This window comes from Elephas maximus, chromosome 16 (genome assembly GCF_024166365.1).
Source record: "Elephas maximus indicus isolate mEleMax1 chromosome 16, mEleMax1 primary haplotype, whole genome shotgun sequence".
Taxonomy (NCBI): Eukaryota; Metazoa; Chordata; class Mammalia; order Proboscidea; family Elephantidae; genus Elephas; species Elephas maximus.
In genome coordinates this window covers 53,294,164-53,312,128 of record NC_064834.1, presented here as the reverse complement: position 1 = coordinate 53,312,128, position 17,965 = coordinate 53,294,164, and the positions used below count along the sequence as shown (strand labels likewise).

General features: G+C 39.1%; 1 protein-coding gene across 5 annotated transcripts in view; it reads left to right on the top strand.

Moving 5' to 3' along the window:
* The window catches only part of FBXW4 (F-box and WD repeat domain containing 4), an 87,660-nt gene that overhangs the window by 1,878 nt on the left and 67,817 nt on the right, over positions 1-17,965 (top strand). For all 5 annotated transcript variants that reach the window (XM_049856102.1, XM_049856101.1, XM_049856105.1 and 2 more), the window contains exons 2-3: positions 14,918-15,013; positions 17,330-17,515. In XM_049856102.1, coding sequence (XP_049712059.1) covers positions 14,918-15,013; positions 17,330-17,515 — 282 coding nt within the window. The remainder of the gene's footprint in view (positions 1-14,917; positions 15,014-17,329; positions 17,516-17,965) is intronic.

Sequence of the window (17,965 nt, the reverse complement as noted above, 5' to 3'; positions counted from 1 at the left end):
ATACTTTTTGGTAATAGATTTTTTGAGATATAATTCACATACCATACAATATATACATCTTTCTGAATTAATTCCTTAGGATAAATCCCCAAGATTGGCATTATTAGATCAAAGGTTATGCTTTCCAAAAGGGTTGTACCAAGTTACAGTGGCACCAGGAAAGAATGATAGAACCAATTTCCTGTGAGAATTTTAAATCTTTGCTACTTTAGTGACATAATAATGATGTCTCAAAGTTGTGGTATTTTGCATTTCTTTTATCACTGGCCAGGATAAATATTTTCCCATGTGTTTCTTTCACCTGTGAGATTATCTGTTCCTAGTCTTCACCCATTTATTATTAGGGTCTTGATGTTTTTCTTATAAATTTGAAATCCTTGTGGATCATGGATATTGGGCTGTAGTCTGTCATCTTTGATGCAATTTTTTTTCCCAGGCAGTTCTTTTTACTTTATTGTTTTTACCTTATATAAGTTTTACTTTAATATATTAGAACCTGCCAATCTTTTGTAATTTTTTTTTTTCAGAGCTAAGAAATGTATAATTCTTCCACAGACCTGATAAATCTTCTCTTCAGTTTCCCACTGGCTTTCTTCTAATTTGATTTTTTAAATACTTTACACTTTCATCAATAGCACTTTTGTTTTGGTGTAAGGGCTGAATTTAACTTCTTTTTCTTAATGGCTACCGAGTTATTGCAATACCTTTTGCTAAATGAAATTCTCTGTCCCTTTGTTTTGGAAAGCTTAATGTGATATGTATCACATACATGTACACAAATATGTATGTAATATATATCTTATCTATATCTGACTCTCCATTTTGTCCAGTCATATATTTTTCCATTTCCATACTATTTTAAATATTGTTACTTTTTGATAGAGTTTAATATCTGTCAGGGATGGATTATCCTTGTTGGATTTTTGTGTGTGTGTCACATCTCCACTCCCACTCACTTCCTCAGCAAAAAAAAAAAATTCTGAGTTCAAAAGTTTTGTGGTTTTCACTATAAAGTTCCCACATCTGTTGTTACACTTATTCCTAAATACCTTATGCATTTTGTTTTTTATTATGAAAGCAGTTTCCTTTTCAGTATGTTTTCCAGCTAAGTATTGTAAATATTGAACCTGATCATTTTGCCTAACTTTTTGTATTCATTCTAGCATGGTTTTATTGTTGATAATAATGATTCATTGGGAGTTTTGGGGCATGCAGTCTTGTCACCTGCAAAAGTAATATTTTTTCCTTCCCTTCTTATAAGAAAAACTCTTTCAAAGACCATTATCAGTTGACCTGTGAGAGAAGTTGGCTAAAATGACTGGAACCCAAGCAAGCCAAGCCAGTTTGGCTTCTCTCTGTCACTTTGTAGAGATTGAATGAATGAATGAATGGATTTTTTTTTTTCTTTTCAAAATGCCCTAAAAAATAGTAGGAATGAGTCAGCATTCTGTAAGCATAACAGTAAAGTGAAAACGAGTTTATAGTGTAAGTGTTCTGTGACTGAAAAGTGATATGACAGCTTTATTAGTCATGTGCGTTTTTGATTCCTAGGCCTGTGTCCTGGGGTGCAGTGACTCCAGCCATCTAGGGAAGTTGTTTTACCACAGTACTTGAAAAAGAGCAGGGTCACTGCTGTGTTTTCTAGGTTGAAGGGAGAAGTTATGCGTGTTACAGTAGGTGGAGAGAGTGTTTACAGTGTGGTCTGTTTCTGGACAGCTGCAGAGACATGATAAGTCAGTAAGATAGGTGGTTGTCATCCCTGGAGGGAGAAGGCGTGCACCCCAGTCTTCTCAGGGTATCAGGGAGCCTGGGCCCAAAGTACAGTGACAGTATGGCTGCTTGGATAGTGGCAGGGCTGTGGTTCATGCTATGGGCTAATTTATTGCAGACTGAACAGTAGGGTATGTTTCATAAGCACGATCACGAAACTTCGTCTTATCAGAAGCCACATAACCTCACTGAATCTGAGATATATCATCTAGGAAGAATGGGAATAGCATTGCCAGTTGTTGTAAAATGGAACTTTTGAATGACATGGCTTTTCCTCTAGCCAGTCCGTATATAGCAAAAGTGGGAATGGTTTGACTTGGAGGTGCTGCTGAAAGATAGGGGGTGGGGGAAAACACACACACACACACACAGCCTAGTTTCTCTCACCTGTCCTGAATGTTTTTGGAAACGTGACAGCAGAACCTGTGGGCTTAGGATCTGTGCACCCTGCTGAAGAGCCTCTTGATTCTCAGAAACACAAACTGCTAAGGTTTACTGACCTTCCGGCCCAGGGCAAGCCCCATTCAGTTTGGCTGTTCCTAACTGATCACAGCTTTGTTGAATAAGATGAACTACTTTGGTTCCTTGTGATTTGTTAATGATCTTATACTTGTGCTTGAAGGCATTTTGGCCACTTTAAAACCACAAACAAATAATTTGCTTCCCTTTGGGTCTCTTGCCCAAACAGTGGGCCTCTTGCCCAAACAGTGGACCCTGGTATCCTGAACATTTTTTTTTTTTAGGGCGACACAAAGATAGTTTGAGACTGTCATTTGGTTTAAAATCAGTTTTGTTTGAAGGCTTTATGAAACCTAGGAGAGTAGAAATATCTTGAATATAATAAAAATGAAGGAAATGTTTCATACAGCAGTCTTTTAAGCTTTCCCTAGAGAAAAAAATTTTTTTTTTTTTTTTTTTTCCTAGAGAGTAGGGGGAAACTAACCTAGTTCAGTCTACAGGAACAAAACAGTGAAATTTCACTCTATTAATTTATAATGTAGGCTGACCTTAAGAAGTAGCACGACAGGTGGGAGAGCAGAAATACTATCTGCAAATTCTGATACTGAAAATGACAAGAGCAAAGAATGGAAAGAAAAAATATGCATCTGTATATGTAAACCTGTGTTTTTTTTTTTAATTAGACTTCTGCCAATCTTATGTTAAAGTTTACTTGACTCTCTTCCTCCCAAATTAAGTCTTGCATGTTTCGAATGTGAATTTAAGTACCTGGGTGCTCTTTTGTGTTAGCTTGTGATGGATTTGCCTAGAATTAACAATAGACATTCAGGGAGTAAGGCTCCTGAGGTGTTTGCCCTGGCATGTACATTCATTCCTCTGCCGAGGATCCTGTAGGCTTGAAGCTCTTTGAGGCTTGGGGGACTGGGGTATCTATTTCAGTGATGATTAACGTCCAGAGTGGTGAGATAGACACAGATAAGCAGAGACTGTTTGTTTGTTTTAAAATGCTTGTGCCTTAAGAGCATTTTTTTGGCCCAGAAAGCATAAAGTTTCCTTTCCTAGCTCTGAATGGAGAAGACATTTTTCACTAGTTACATTTAAGGCCTAAACAGTGATTTTTTTGAGAAAACAATTAGCAACTTAAAGTAGCTTAGGCCTTCTCCTTCACCTTTCTGCCTTACCTAAGGAGAGTTGCTTATTTGTTCTCCAGTTCATTGAAAGCCTTTGAATATGGATATGTTTATTGTCTTCAGCTGTTTTGGAAAGGACTTATTTTTAATGGTTTCTGTGAGTTAATAAAAGTAGAGTTCAGTTTACGTGCTCGAAGTAAATAAAACAATATACCTGTGGAAGCAGGAAATGGTCTAGTGCAGTCAGTCTCCAAATGCAAACTGGAAGAATGGAAGACACCTCTTCCTCCAAGACCATAAGAATATGAAAGGTGCTTATATCCTTTCCAGTCTTGCAAAACTTGAATGGTAGGGGCAGAAACATGGAGAAACCCAAAGTCCTCACAATGTGCAGGATGAACTGCCTTTCATATGACTTCATGTTGAAATGAAATCTTTGAGAATATTTCAGTACTCCATACTTTCAATCTTCTGTTTTCAGCACCTTCACTCTTAGGTGAAGGAATTGTGGTTGGGCTGCTAAAATCAGCTAATGATGAGGTTATTGGGAAAGCATACAGGTATTTAAAAAAAAAATTACATTTGAGTGTTTGACATAGAAAAGAATTAACTGTGTGACAAGTTAACCCTTAACTCTGGGCTGACCCTCGCATTGGATTAGTTTTTGGTCCTGACTTATAGACATAGAACAGGGAGAAATTCAGGTAGACTCTTCTTTAGGCCAGGCGTCAATAAATTTTGAAAATTAAGATGAGATCAACCATTTGAAAAATATGGAGAGAAAATGGGGTTTTTAATTTTTAATGAAAGTTGGCATATACCCCCACTTTGACCTGTGGAAACATAGCATTTTTTTTGCCTAAACCTCAGAATTTATCTCAGGTGTATTTTTTTTATGTCAACTACCAGAAGAGGTTGAGCATCCAAAGATTTGGTTTACTTTTGTGTAGAGTCCTTCCTATTCAGCAGTCTTGCTCAGATTTGAACAGGCTTTGGATGAAACTCCAGCTGTAATGAGTAGAAGCAAGATGGTTGTGGTAATTAAGGATATGTTTATAAATCCTGAATCATGTGGATGCTCAAGAGCTGTGTCCAAAACCAAGCATGAGACTATCTGGAGAAAGAATTGACCTCTTGTTAGAGGTTTGTCTGTTTTGTCTCAATTTTGAGTCAGTTCTTCATTATATCCAGACTGTCCACATCACCCTCCTTGGAAGTCTGGGCCACCCAATGGGCCCCTGTGCCTGCTGCTCTTCAGCCCACAATTAATTGCCAACACATTCTTTCTTCTTCTCTCTCTTTTTTGGTATTTGACATGAGCTCAAATTGCTGAGAAAGGTGACAACTGTGAAATGAAGATAGGGCTTGGAGACACCTTAAAAAATACATGCAAAGGCCCCTAAATGACAAGAGCAGGCTGCCAGGCTCTTTCAAAACATCACCATGTCTGTTGACTTTCCATTCCTTGTCCGCAGCACAAAATTGGAGGTCAAAGAATCATAGGAGTTAGCAATGGAAAAGACATTTGGGGTCAGCCAGTTCATCCCTCCGCCTTCTCCTACCCTAATTCCAAATCATTCCTTACATTATATTTTCTTCCTCAGCTCTTGTACAGTTTTCACGGTCTTCACTCAACCCCGGCTGTCACCTTTGGGTAGCGATGCTGAAGGCTGTGTCCAGTTTGTCCTTAGCACCAAGAGATAATTGTCTTTGCCCTCAGTTGACATTTGTGAACTTCTTTGTTGGTGGTCTCAGCTGAGAGGCTGAAAGCAAACTGTATGTCTTTCTTTTGCCCAGTGATGAGACTTTCTAGACAGAATTGAAGAGCATTTAGTGTGTAGTGATGTTGGGGTACAGTGTAGCCATTGCTGAATTTGTTCCCAGACTTTTGTTTTTCAAGGCTGTGTTTGTCTGAGGGGTGTGGTATTGGGAGAGGTAGGAAGAGACAAGGCAATGACATTGAATAGGAGTTTGATACCTAAACCCATTGCCGTCGAGTCGATTCTGACTCATAGTGACCCTATAGGACAAGTAGAACTGCCACATAGGGTTTCTAAGGCTGTAAATCTTTATGGAAGCAGACTGCCATATCTTTCTCCTATGGAGCGGTTGGTGGGTTCAAGCTGCAGAACTTTGAGTTAGCAGCCGAGTGCTTAACCTCTTATGCCACCAGGGCTCCTGGAGTTTGATAAGAACTTGGAAATTAATGGATTAAACAAACAAAAAACACTAGACCTGTGAAATAACCCATTGAAACCCATTTTAGAGGATTATTTCAAGAAATACATGTTGTTAGGGAAGAAATAGAATGGGGATTTACTGCACAGATGCTTTAGCTAAGAGTCAAGTTGAGGGGAATGGAGGGATAACAGTATTTTAGACTAGGAGGCACTGTTGATTTTGGGGTCTCCCCTTGCTTTAAGGAGGTGGAGAAAGGGCAGTCTTATGCTTATTGAATGTGTGGTTTGAAAGGGGGAACGGTCATTTTTAGAGGCAGCTTTGGAGGGATACCCCCAGTTCCCCTTCTTGCTCCAGCAGCTGTTGGTAACAGTCCAAAGGGAGTATTATATTTCTTCTGGTAACTCTGCCAAGAATGAGAGGAAATCCACAATCTGTGGGGTTTTTTGAGGGGATGGGGATAGGGGTGGCAGGTGATAGGACAGGGAAATTAAATTGTTTTATAGTAAATATATTGAGGTACTTTTCCTGGAAAGCCGTTTCACTAAAAGGAATGATACTTCAGCTTGATAGCTCTGTAGTGGACTCTTTCTCTTTGGAGAAAGGGGCATAAATAGGCTTCAAGTACTTTTTTTTCTTTCTTCCCTGTAGCTCCAGCTTTGACGTCCATGTTTCTTTGAATTTTCCTTTAGAAAGCCCTTACCGAAGAGGTGGATCGAGATTCGGAGATGGGTGATCTAGAAGTGAGATGCTAAAGGAGAACCTCTCATTCATCCCTTATGCTGGCTGCAGTTTGACTTCATCATAATGGCCTAGAAACTAGAGATGTAAACATTTTCTAGGTAGCGTCTGGTCCATTCCTTCATCCAGGCTGGGAAGGCACCAGGGATTTTGAAGCCTGGCCACTTGGGTTGAGAATCTGTTTTGGTGATTAATATGGAACACAGTTGCCAGATTAAAAACAATAAAAAGCAACCCTGGGAAGCAGAGCAATGTAATTATTCCTCATATTTCAGATGGGGCGCCCAGAGAAAAGTCATTTTGAAGATATGAGAACAAAGTCCACCTCTGAGTCTGCTAGTGCTTAATTCATGACTCAGTAGAGGAAGGCCTGTTCACAAAGAATAGTGGTATCTTTCTTGTGTTGCTAATTCTCAGAAAGTACTGATTAGCTATTCCAAAAATTATATTGTGAGATTCTTGATAAGCTGCTTCTGTGATCAAATGAGTGTAGGAAATGCTGTGGGCCATTCCTTTCTCTTGGGGGGCCCACAATGCCCATTGGCAAATTAAAGGCCCTGAGGAGCCCTGTGATAGACCTGTTTAATTTTGTTTCAGCCAGCATTGTCCAAAGTGTTTCGACCATAAAATCCTCTTTTTCTCCTGCTTAATATCTCTGCACATACAGAACCTGACCAATAGCAGGAGGAAGTGAATGTGAACACTGCCTGACTCTTAAATCCTACACTCATGTAAAGGATTAGGGTTATGCCCATGCATCTGAAACTGCTATGGACAGCTTTGACATGTGGGTGCCATATTAAAACACTTTGCTCAGATCCTGCCCCTGATCCTCTCCAGCACAGGAATTTGGAGGCCTCCATTGAATTCTTGAAGATGTGGTATATTACGTGTCTTTAGAAAGGGCCTCTGGAGCTTTAGAATAGTATATCCCGGCTCCTGAAAATCTACAGGTGGTGTTGAAAGTGTGACTCGCCAAAGGGAAAACTGTACTCCTGAGAACTCTTGCTTAAACAGTTTCTAAGCAGAATCTATCCATATACCTCTTATGCTAGGGCCATGATTCTTACCTCTAGTGTCTAGCACTTACTTTTGTATGATGCTAGAATTTCTGGTAGTACAAAAAGCATTAAAAGGTAAAGATCCTTTTTTTGAAAAGCAAGTTTCAGAAAGTTGAAAAAGCCCGTCTGTGATTGCTTGCATTATTGTTCACCCTCTGAGTAGAACTGTTTATTGCCCTAATCTTGTTCTATTTTTTTTAATATTTAATTTTATTTTTGGTGAAAGTATACACATCAAAACCCATGCCCATTCCGTAGTTTCTAGATGTAATGATCAGTGACATCGGTTGTATTCCTCATTTTGTGTCAACATTCTCATTATTTCTCTTCTGGTTGTTTCACTTCTATTTACCTAAATTCCCTGCCCCTCCCCCCAACCTTCTCATCTCTGCTTTAAAAGAGCTGTTGACCCTTTGGTCTTATAGAGAGAGATATATATATATATTTTTTTTTAATGGAATACTCAAGGGTGATAATATTTACTCTGTGGGCTAAACTGTTACTTAGTTTAAAGGTAGCTTCAGAGGGTAGTTTCAATTCAGGTTTTGAAGATCAACTCAGGGCTATAGTCTCGGGATTCCTCCAGCCTCAATAGTCCAGTAAGTCTGGATTCTTTAAGAATTTGAAATTCTGTTCCCCATCTTCTCCCTTTGTATCGGGATTCATCTATTGTGCCTCTCATCAGAACATTTAGTAGTAGTATCTGGGCACCATCTAATTCTTCTGGTCTAAAGGTGGAGGAGGCAGTGGTTCACGGAGCCATTTAGTCCTATAGTCCAGTTTCTTCTCTGTCCTTGGGTTGAAAGTTGAAAAAGACTAATAGTTGTATCTTAGGTGGCGGCTCATAAGCTTTTAAGCCCCTACTCAACATACTGGGAGATAGAACATAAACTTGAAGAACTATATTATGCCAATTGATTGGATTGTCCCATCTTGTATCTTTTGAGGTAAAGTTCAGACATGTTCCTCTGAACATGCAGTCTTCTTATTTGCAACAAATTGTATCATGAGCCACATTGTGACTTAGTGTTTGACAGAAATTCATGTAAAGATATAGATCTTTAGTTGAACAAAAATTAATACTGTAAATTGTTTAAAACTTGATGGGATGTTTATGCAGGGTTGCTGGTATACCGTTGCTCTGTTGCACACTGGTCGATAGCCCCTTTTGGAAGCACTGAGAGGTTTAAGACTTGATCCTGGGGAATTTATGACTGAATTGGACAAACAAGACATATAACTGTGAAAAGCTAACAATGCACAGCAGCTTATGATAGGTTCAGTCTAAGAGTTCAAATGAGATGGAGAGGAATGTTTGGAGGAATCAGGGAAGTCAGGGAAGTAGAGGCTTTAGGTAGACCTTAAAGAATGGGTGAATTTGACTAGTCCTCAAAAGAGGAAAGCAAGCATTTGTCAGTGACAAAGGTAGGCTAGTGTTGGTGGTATAGATGAAGGCAGGGGTATAGAAATGATGGACTGGGCTGGAGTCCACTTGCATAGCGTGGAACTATGGAAGGCAAGGTTGGATGGGTAAGTGGGTTGACATTTGGAGGCTATCCAGGGGAGATGTGATTCTATTCCACACTCTCCTCGTGCACAGTCCTGTGCTCATGCTGGCATGTTCTCTACAGCCTCACTTCACCCTGGGTGTTGGGGCTGCCACCTGTTCCCTGGCCAGAGGGTAAGCAATGATTTTTCATTAATTTTTTAATCTTAATTATAAACCTCTGCTGCTGAGGCCATTGGAGGATTAATTTCTGACCCTCTGGACTCACTTGTAGCCAAGATTTTAAGGGGCCAGATAGCTAATAGTGGGTGCATGTTGTGTTGTTTTTTGTTTAAAATAGGTCATGCGCCTAGGAATGCAGTCAAACTATAATGGTGACTAAGTGCCGGAAATCTGAGAGGGAGGGGGCCCTAGTGGAAAAATGAGCCTGAGGCAAGAGAAGGAGGGCTGGGAAAATGGAAGTCTGGCCAGGCCCAGAAGCCAGGTTAGAGATTCCCCCATGCATTAACAGCCGTTAGAGAGGTTTATTTACAGGGCGCCCTCACTTTACACCAGTAACTCTGTTGGAGAAATAGCCAGCCAGAGGGCGTTTCAAGGATGGGAACAAGGGTCCTTTTCGAACTCTAAGGGGCACCTGCTTCTTTTCTTCTGTCTTGTTCTACTGACCCCCTTTGATTGGGCAGTAACAGGTCCCCACAGGAAGGGAGGAATACCCGTTTTCTGAAAAAGGAGTTTTTAAAAAATTCCTTCTAATTTTTCAGGTGTTGAAACCAATGAAAATATGGATAGAATTTGGCCACCAGCTAGGGGAATTGTAACCATCAAAGATGATTGTACTAGCTCTCAAGTCAAAGCTAAATGGAGTGAGTAGTTAAAAAGAGTCAAAGTTTGATTCGAAGGGCCACGGTAAAGAATTTTGGTTAAGATTTAATTTTGGGAGAGAATGTCTACACCGCTGTTCAGTAGCAGCTTCTTAAGTTCAACTTTGAAAGTTTCTTGCTGCCCTCAGACAGGGTCCTTCAGGGGAGTGTTTTGACCCTTATTGAAGCGTCACCAAATGGCAGTTAAGTGACCAGAGAGATGACAGAAGTGTTGTTCTTACCCCAATTCAAGAAATATGTTGATTCTTTTCCCATTGTTTTCTGCCTGCTATGATCCAGAATATTCAAATTTTAGTTTCACCTGCACCTTTTAGTTTAGACCTAACTCAAGGGGAGAAGTGTAACTGCCTATGATCTCCTCTTTGTATCTGGGAGGGGTTTGTCAATAAGATTTGACAGGGGAATCTAGTCTTTTTAAGATCTTAGTTCTTTTAGCCCATCCTATCAACTCACCTTTTTCTGTCCTCAACGCTCTATTCATCTGGTAGCGTGGGCTGCTCTCTAGTAGTGTGCAACCAGGGACCAAATTTACCCAACTGATGAATTCAGTAATCTATTTATATATTTTAGCCTTAACATGTGGGTACCAAATCCTAATCATTCAGCCTGAAAGATGACTACTGTTTGATCTTAGCAGAATAATTTCTAATAGTTATAGCTAAATTAGTTGTAAGTAAATTAGAACAAAATTGAACGATTATTCAATTAACTTTAGTGATGGCAGTATTAATGGATATTAACTATGACATAAATTTACAGGAAAATAATTAACCTTTTCATAGTGATTTATAATTTTTACTGTACAGTACTTTGTGTTGGTTGTCATTTTTAAAACACCACAATTGCGTGAAATACTGTCATATCATAGGCAAAGAAATTGACCATTAGGGAGGTTAGGTGCCCAGGCTTGCATAATTAGTAAGGTAAATAGAAAGATACATCAACAATGATGTGACACAATTAAAAAAAAAATATTGCTCACTTTCTAAAGCACCAGGAGCCCTTAGTGGTGAAGTGATTAAGAGCTCAGGCTGCTTACCAAAAGGTCGGCAGTTGGAATTCACCAGCCGCTCCTTGGAAAACATTTCAGGGCAGTTCTACTCTGTTCTGTAGGGTCACTAAGAGTCAAAATGTACTCGAAGGCATCGTTTTTTTTTTTTTTTTCTAAAGCACTATCTATTTACATCTTCTGATCTATTCTTAATGGAGATGTAATCTTATATAATGCCTCCTCATCTCTACCTTTATACATTTGACTTAGTTTTAAATTTACCTTTACTTGCTATAGTCTTTTTCAAAATGTTTTGCAGTCCTCACATTTGTCATATGTGGTGGCAGCATATTCCATTGCGTTAGTATACTGTTCTCCCCTGTAGACAGACATTTGGACTGTTTCCGGTTTTAGGTCTAATATATAGCAGCAACTATAAGTATCTTTGTAAAAAATATGTTTTTCTTTTTCCCTTTTGAATTATTTCTGTGTGATATAGTGCCCAACGTGGGAAAGCCGGGTCAGAAGCTATTATTTCACACATTTTTGTGTTAAGAGACAGCATTCCTTTTTGAAAGGCTGTACCAGTTGAGTGTGCTACCAAAAAATGTATAACCAAACTCAAACCCTTCTATCAAACCAAGGCTAGTGTCAGGTTTTTCCACTTAATATATGTGCGGTGGTCGTTTAATAATTGTTTTAATATGCATGTCTGTAAAACTACAGTTGTTGGAGGATGTTTCCCCCAGTTTTATCATGAGAATGAGAACAGTGTGTGACTCTTCATATCCTCTGTTGGATATGGGTAATAGGGTGTTGGAGACAGAGTGCTATCCTGATAGATCTTTATCAGTCCCCTCAATGTTTTAGAGATAAGACTTGCATCTGTAATATTAATTGTTAATTTCCTCCGACTCTGTTACTTTCATTTGAATCTTTTTTTCCTCGTCTGTTGTGAGGTGTCACAGAGTCAGTTCCAACTTATAGTGACCCTGTGTACAACAGAATGAAACACTGCCTGGTCCTGCACCATCTTTATATGCTTGAGCCCATTGTTGCAGCCACTGTATCAGTTCATCTCACTGAGGGTCTTCCTCTCCTTTGCTGACCCCTCTGTTTTACCAAGCATGGTGTTCTTCTCCATGAACTGGTCCCTCCTGATAACATGTTCAAAGTATGTGAGACGAGTCTCACTATCGTCACTTATAAAGAGCATTCTGGCTGCACTTCTTCCAAGACAGATTTATTCATTCTTCTGGCAGTCCATGGTAGATTCAATATTCCTTGCCAACACCATAATTCAAAGGCATCAATTCTTCTTCAGTCTTCCTTATTTGTTGTCCAACTGTTGCATACACATGAGGCAATTGAAAGTACCATGGCTTGGGCCAGGAGACCTTAGTCCTTGAGATGACATCATTGCTTTTTAATACTTTAAAGAGGTATTTTGCAGCAGATCTTCCCAGTGCAATATGTCATTTTATTTCTTGACTGCTGCTTCCATGGGTGTTAATTGTGGACCCAAGTAAAATGAAATCCTTGACAACTTCAATCTTTTCTTCGTTTATCATGATTTCACTTATTGGTCCAGTTGTAAGGATTTTTTTCCTCCTCTCTGCAGTATTTAAAATTTAATATAATCAAACCTGATGGCTTTATAATTGATTCATCTCTATTGTTTCCATAATCATGAAATGAACTCCACTCTTCATTGAAATATGTATACTGTTTCATCTTCTTCTAGTTAAAAAAATATTTTAAATTCACTCTTTCATCTTTTTGTAATTTAGTGTATTATGGAATGAGATGGTAATCTAAATCATGCAGTTTTATCAACAGCATTTGTTATTATTAGTTTAATGAGTATTTTTCTCTTTACCAAAGTATTACGCTATAGAAAAACTGGAAAATACATAAAAACACAAAGAAAAAAAAAAACACACCCATAGGTGGCCATCCACAGTTAACGATTACCATTTTAGAATATACCCTTTCAGTATTCTTTCTGGGCATGTATATTTCTCTTCTTTACATCCCTTCCTTCTAATAAAGTTGGGTGCATGCTATACAAACCCAGCAGCATTAAGTAAGCTTTCTTTGCTTAGTTTTAAATTTTACTTGGTTGTATATTAAATTCATATCAATTTGGGTCATTTCTGAATTTCTTGTAAATTGAAGTACCAGTTTTCTTGTTGCTTATTTCAAAAGTCTTCTCATCAAATAGAACTAGAGTATAATTGCTTTATCAATAAATGCTTATTGATAATTACTATACATAAGACATTGAGTAAATGAGAACAATGCCTGGCACATAATAAGCATCATATTAAACGTTTGTTAAATTATGTTTGATATCATGATCCAGAGAGATTATAAATACTAAGTCATTTTTAAAAGGTCATCTAAACTACCTACTATGTTGACAAGATTTTCAGTAGTAAGTTTTGAAATAAAAATGTATTTCTGGTTAACTTTCTTCTAGCCAGAAAATTATAGTAGGAAAACCTTTTCTGAACATTTACACTTTTTGAAGTGTATTAAAAGATAGACATGAAATCATGGATATATAAAAAGAAAAAATGTCTGCATGGCTAAAATACTATAAATTAAGTAAGAATAAAATGATACATTGGAAAAAAAATCTACAACACAGAATTTTTAAAGAGCCTTTACAAACTCATAAGAAAAAGACCGAAAACCTATTATGAAGATGGGCAAAGATGTGATCAAGCATTTCACGGAAGAAATACTGTTGTTGTTGTTAGATGCCATTGAGTTGGTTCCGACTCATAGCAGCCCTATATACAACAGGAGGTTCACTGTTTGAGCCCATTGTTGCAGCCACTGTGTCAATTCATCTCTTTGAGGGTCTTCTTTTTCAATGACTCCCTACTTTACTAAGCATGATGTCCTTCTCCAGGGTCTGGTCCCTCCTGATAATCTGTCCAAAGTACATGCGATGAAGTCTTGCCATCCTCACTTCTAAGGAGCATTCTGGCTGTACTTCGTCCAAGACAAATTTGTTCATTTTTCCATAATTCAAAGGCATCCTTCTTCAGTCTTCCTTAATCATTGTCCGGTTTTCATATACATATCGGGTGACTGCTTTTAAACACATGACCATGTATTCGGTCTTATTCATAATTAAAACAAAATGCTAAAACAATAAGAAGGAACCATGTTTCACCTCTTAGAATGGCAAAGATACAAAATAAGTGTCAAGATCATGAAAAATAAGGGAAGACAGACACCATTAGAGACAAAGGAGACTAAGAACGCAAGATTAAATACAATGTGGTATCTTGGATTGGATCCTTGAACAGAAAAAGGGCACTAGTGGAAAAACTGGTGAACTTTGAATAAAATGTGAAGTTTAGTTAATAGGAATGTATTAGTGTTAATTTCTTAGTTTTAACAAATATGCAATGGTTATGTAAGATGTTAACATTAGGGGAAGCTGAGTGAAGGGTATATGGAAACTATAATCTTTGCAACTTTTCTGGAAATCTAAAATTATTGCAAAATGGAATTTATTTAAGAAAAGAAAAAAAATCAAAGATACTCAGAAATAAACATTCTTGTATAATATTGGAAGTCTAAGTTGGTATAACCTCTTTTGGATGACAATTCGTCAGTATCTATCAAAAAAAAATACGTAATTTCCTTTGATCCATTCAAAACTGCCTCTGATATTTTTTGTCCAGATATATTCTTATATGTAAGTATAGATGCACAGGGTTTTCACTGGGTGATTTTCAGAAGTAGATCCTAGTCTGTCTTAATCTGAAAGCTCCGCTAAAACCTGTTCATCATAGCAACAGGCAAGCCTCCATTAACAGATCGGTGGTAGCTGCACGTGAGGTGCATTACCTGAGAATCCAACCTGAGTCTCCTGCCTGAGAAGGGGGGACTTCTAACACTGAACCACCACTGCCCCCAGGTGCCACTATAAAAAAAAAAAAAAGCCACTATAGATACTTTCAATAGTTTAAAGGATAGGCTCTTCTCCTCAGTTTTCTTGGCTATCCAAATATGAAGAGGAGAGTTACTCTTTTGATCCCTTCCTGGTCCCCTAACCCCTTCACTTTTATCCAGATATATTCTGAATGTTTCTGAGTCCTAACTCAGCAAGCCCATGGAATTTTCTCTGGTCAGCAATAAATTGTGGTGATTGGATTATCTGTTCTTTCTGGACACAGGATGGCCGGTGTCCCAGTGAAGGAACGGGTGAAGGTGTCTCAGAACTGGAGGTTGGGGCGCTGCCGAGAGGGGATTCTGCTAAAGTGGAGATGCAGGCAAGTAGCCTCTTGACTCTTTTAAAGCTGCCTGAAACAGGAAAGCATGTTGAAAGTAGAAACCCTGTGGGTGGGGTGGTACTGGTGATCTTCTAAACATCACAAAGGAAGTGTCAGGACAACTTTTTATCGCATTTAAAAAATGATTACAAGAAATGTACTTTATTTTAACAAATTACTATTTTTTCTGATTATAAAAATAATGTTTATTATAGAAATTTGAAAAAAAAAAAGTCTAAAGAGAATAAAAACTTATAATTCTACCACTCAGAGGTAACCACTATTAACTTATCAAAGCCCATCTTGTTTTACTGTTATTTTTCTTTAAATATTCTACTCGAGGGAGTCATATCTTCACTCTTGGCTTCCTTTAGCCTTCTCCCTACTTTATTAAAAGGCAAAATAGGATCTAAAGGTTTGGCCATATATGTTACAAGAGGCAGGGCTTAGAAAAATTGCCAGGAAATTTACATAATGGCTTTGGCACTGCTACTACCACAAATTTATGCTTTATCGATGCTAAATTATTTCATAGTTATTATTTGACTCCTTACCAAAAAACCGCTACTCCTTCTTGGCTGTTTGGAATGGGTAGGGAAACATCCTGTTTTCCCTTTCTAGGTTGACCTGTACCTGCACAGATGGTACAGGCAAGCTTCTTTTGTCTGATGAACCTTTCTCTCTTGCTTGTGTCCAGTTTCTGCTGGTTTCACTGATGTCAGTTGCTATGAATTACAGGAGAGAAAGATGGATTTTTATGATGAGGGACTTTATCCCCTGCTTCCCACTTTTGCTTTTTAATACCAGAAAGTAGAGTTTATTTCTCTGTCAATGTTTTGTCCCTGATGTCTTTTTTGGGCTAGTTTCAAGCAGTTTGGAAAATAAACACATGAAACAGTTACCAGGCTGCTCTGGGATTCTCTGCTTGCTCACCTGGCATGAACCTGGTTTCTTGTCCTAGGCAAATGGCTATTTACCAGGTGGCTCTAAACACATGGATACTGAATTCCAACCCCTGCTGCTTGCTGTCCACTTGAGTGTACCACATGCTCATGCAAGGGGATGTTGGTGAGGAATGTGCACGATAAGTGAGAATGCAGGCGTCTGTACCCACTCTACACATGTTCCATGTAATATATGCACACACTTGTAAAAACCTCATGAGCAGAAACTCAGTTACTACAAAGTCCAAGCTGCATTTAATGGCCCGTCAAGTCAATTTGCAGAACTTTTCCACATTCCCATGACGCTTGTATTAAGGAGGCTGGGGAAGAAACACAGCCCAGTTTACTCAGACGGACTTGGCAGTGGGAGATGGTAAATGAGGATGAATCAGCTGTCCCTGTGCTTTCCTTGGGACTTGGTAGCTCCAGAACCCCTATGTAGAGTAGGGTAGGCTGTTGGGATGTATCCCTTGGGAAAGGGGCTTAGTCCCCACCAGACAGCTTAGTGTCTGGCAGAATCCTTCTTAAGGCGCTCTCCATGCCATGGAAATGACCTATGCCTTCTAACCTTTCCTTCTCCTGCCAGATTGTAGTGGGAATGTTTAACTATTTGTGGATTTCTCTTATCAGCTGCCTGTGAGAGATATTTCTCTGTAGCCCTGAACTGTAGCAGACAGTTCTGTAGCTGTGTTTTTCCATTGCCACACTTACCCTCTAATACAGAAATGTAGATATCCCCTGTGAGGATCTAGGTATCTAATCAGGTTAACATCCTTTCCTAAATGGCTTTATTCCTTTCACTTATAAATGGCCCCTTTGCTCTAGTAGGATGAGGGAATGGAGCTTCCCCAGGGCTCTTCTCTTTTCTCTGTCACACCCTTACTGAGCTATTGGCAGAGAGGCATGTATGGTAGTCTTGGAACGTTGAAACTTATTACCGACACTTCAAATCAGTAAGGATGCAGAGGGAGATAAAATTACTTCACCTGGCTGGAAGTTTTCTGTTTTAACCCTCCTCTCTCCTCAATCATTGAATTTTCCAAATTCAGCTTACCTAGGAGAAGTTTAGGTAGCCAGTAATCCAAATCTTAAGCATTCTTCAATTAAAAATGATGCTCAATTGGCCTTTTAGTTCTGATTCACTTTTAGAAAGCCCAAAGAAGACTGGGTCATCACGAAGCTCAATCACTCTAGTTTCCTGAGGGTGGCCTAGGGGTAGGCAGTTTTGAAGGAGGAGAGTGAGGTGTAGACTGTTAGCCTTGCAGGTTGTTCTTGCCAGGTTGGGGATTGGTCAGCCTCTCCAATGGCCTGAGTCATCAGGTTTTCAGCTTGTGTCTTGATGACCCTTATCTTTTGTTTTCTATCTCTGCAGTCAGATGCCCTGGATGCAGCTAGAGGGTGATTCTCTATACATATCCCAGGCTAATTTCATCCTGGCCTACCAGTTCCGCCCAGATGGTGCCAGCTTGAGCCGCCGGCCCCTGGGAGTCTTTGCTGGGCATGATGAGGACGTTTGTCACTTTGTGCTGGCCAACTCGCATATTATCAGTGCGGGAGGGTAAGTGCTGCAGGCTCTCCTACCACCCTCTTCCTTAGTGCTCTTCAGGGACCTTCTACCTGCCTCTGACTTTTCTGTCTCAGCTCCAAAGAGATGAGGAGGGAAACCAGAAGAAGAGGTACTGATTTTTTTTTTTTTTTCCATTTAAAGCCAAGAGATTTACCAAAGACAGCTGATAGGGTCAGCTGGAGAAGGAAAACAGGAGGAGCCTTTAATGAAAAGTGAAACTGGTTTTGATACTCTGTAACGGGAAATTTGTTTTATCTCTCAGCTCTTCAGCCCTAAGTGTGCTGAAGAAGTAAAGTTATCTAGAAGCTCAGTATCTTATTGGGCTGGAGTTGTCTAACACTTAGCGAATTTGGACATCATCAGATACTTGGGCTCTTTCTATAGACTTGTTCTTTTTCTACAGAGAGACTAATTGGCTTTTGGGGGTGGACTGCTTATTTC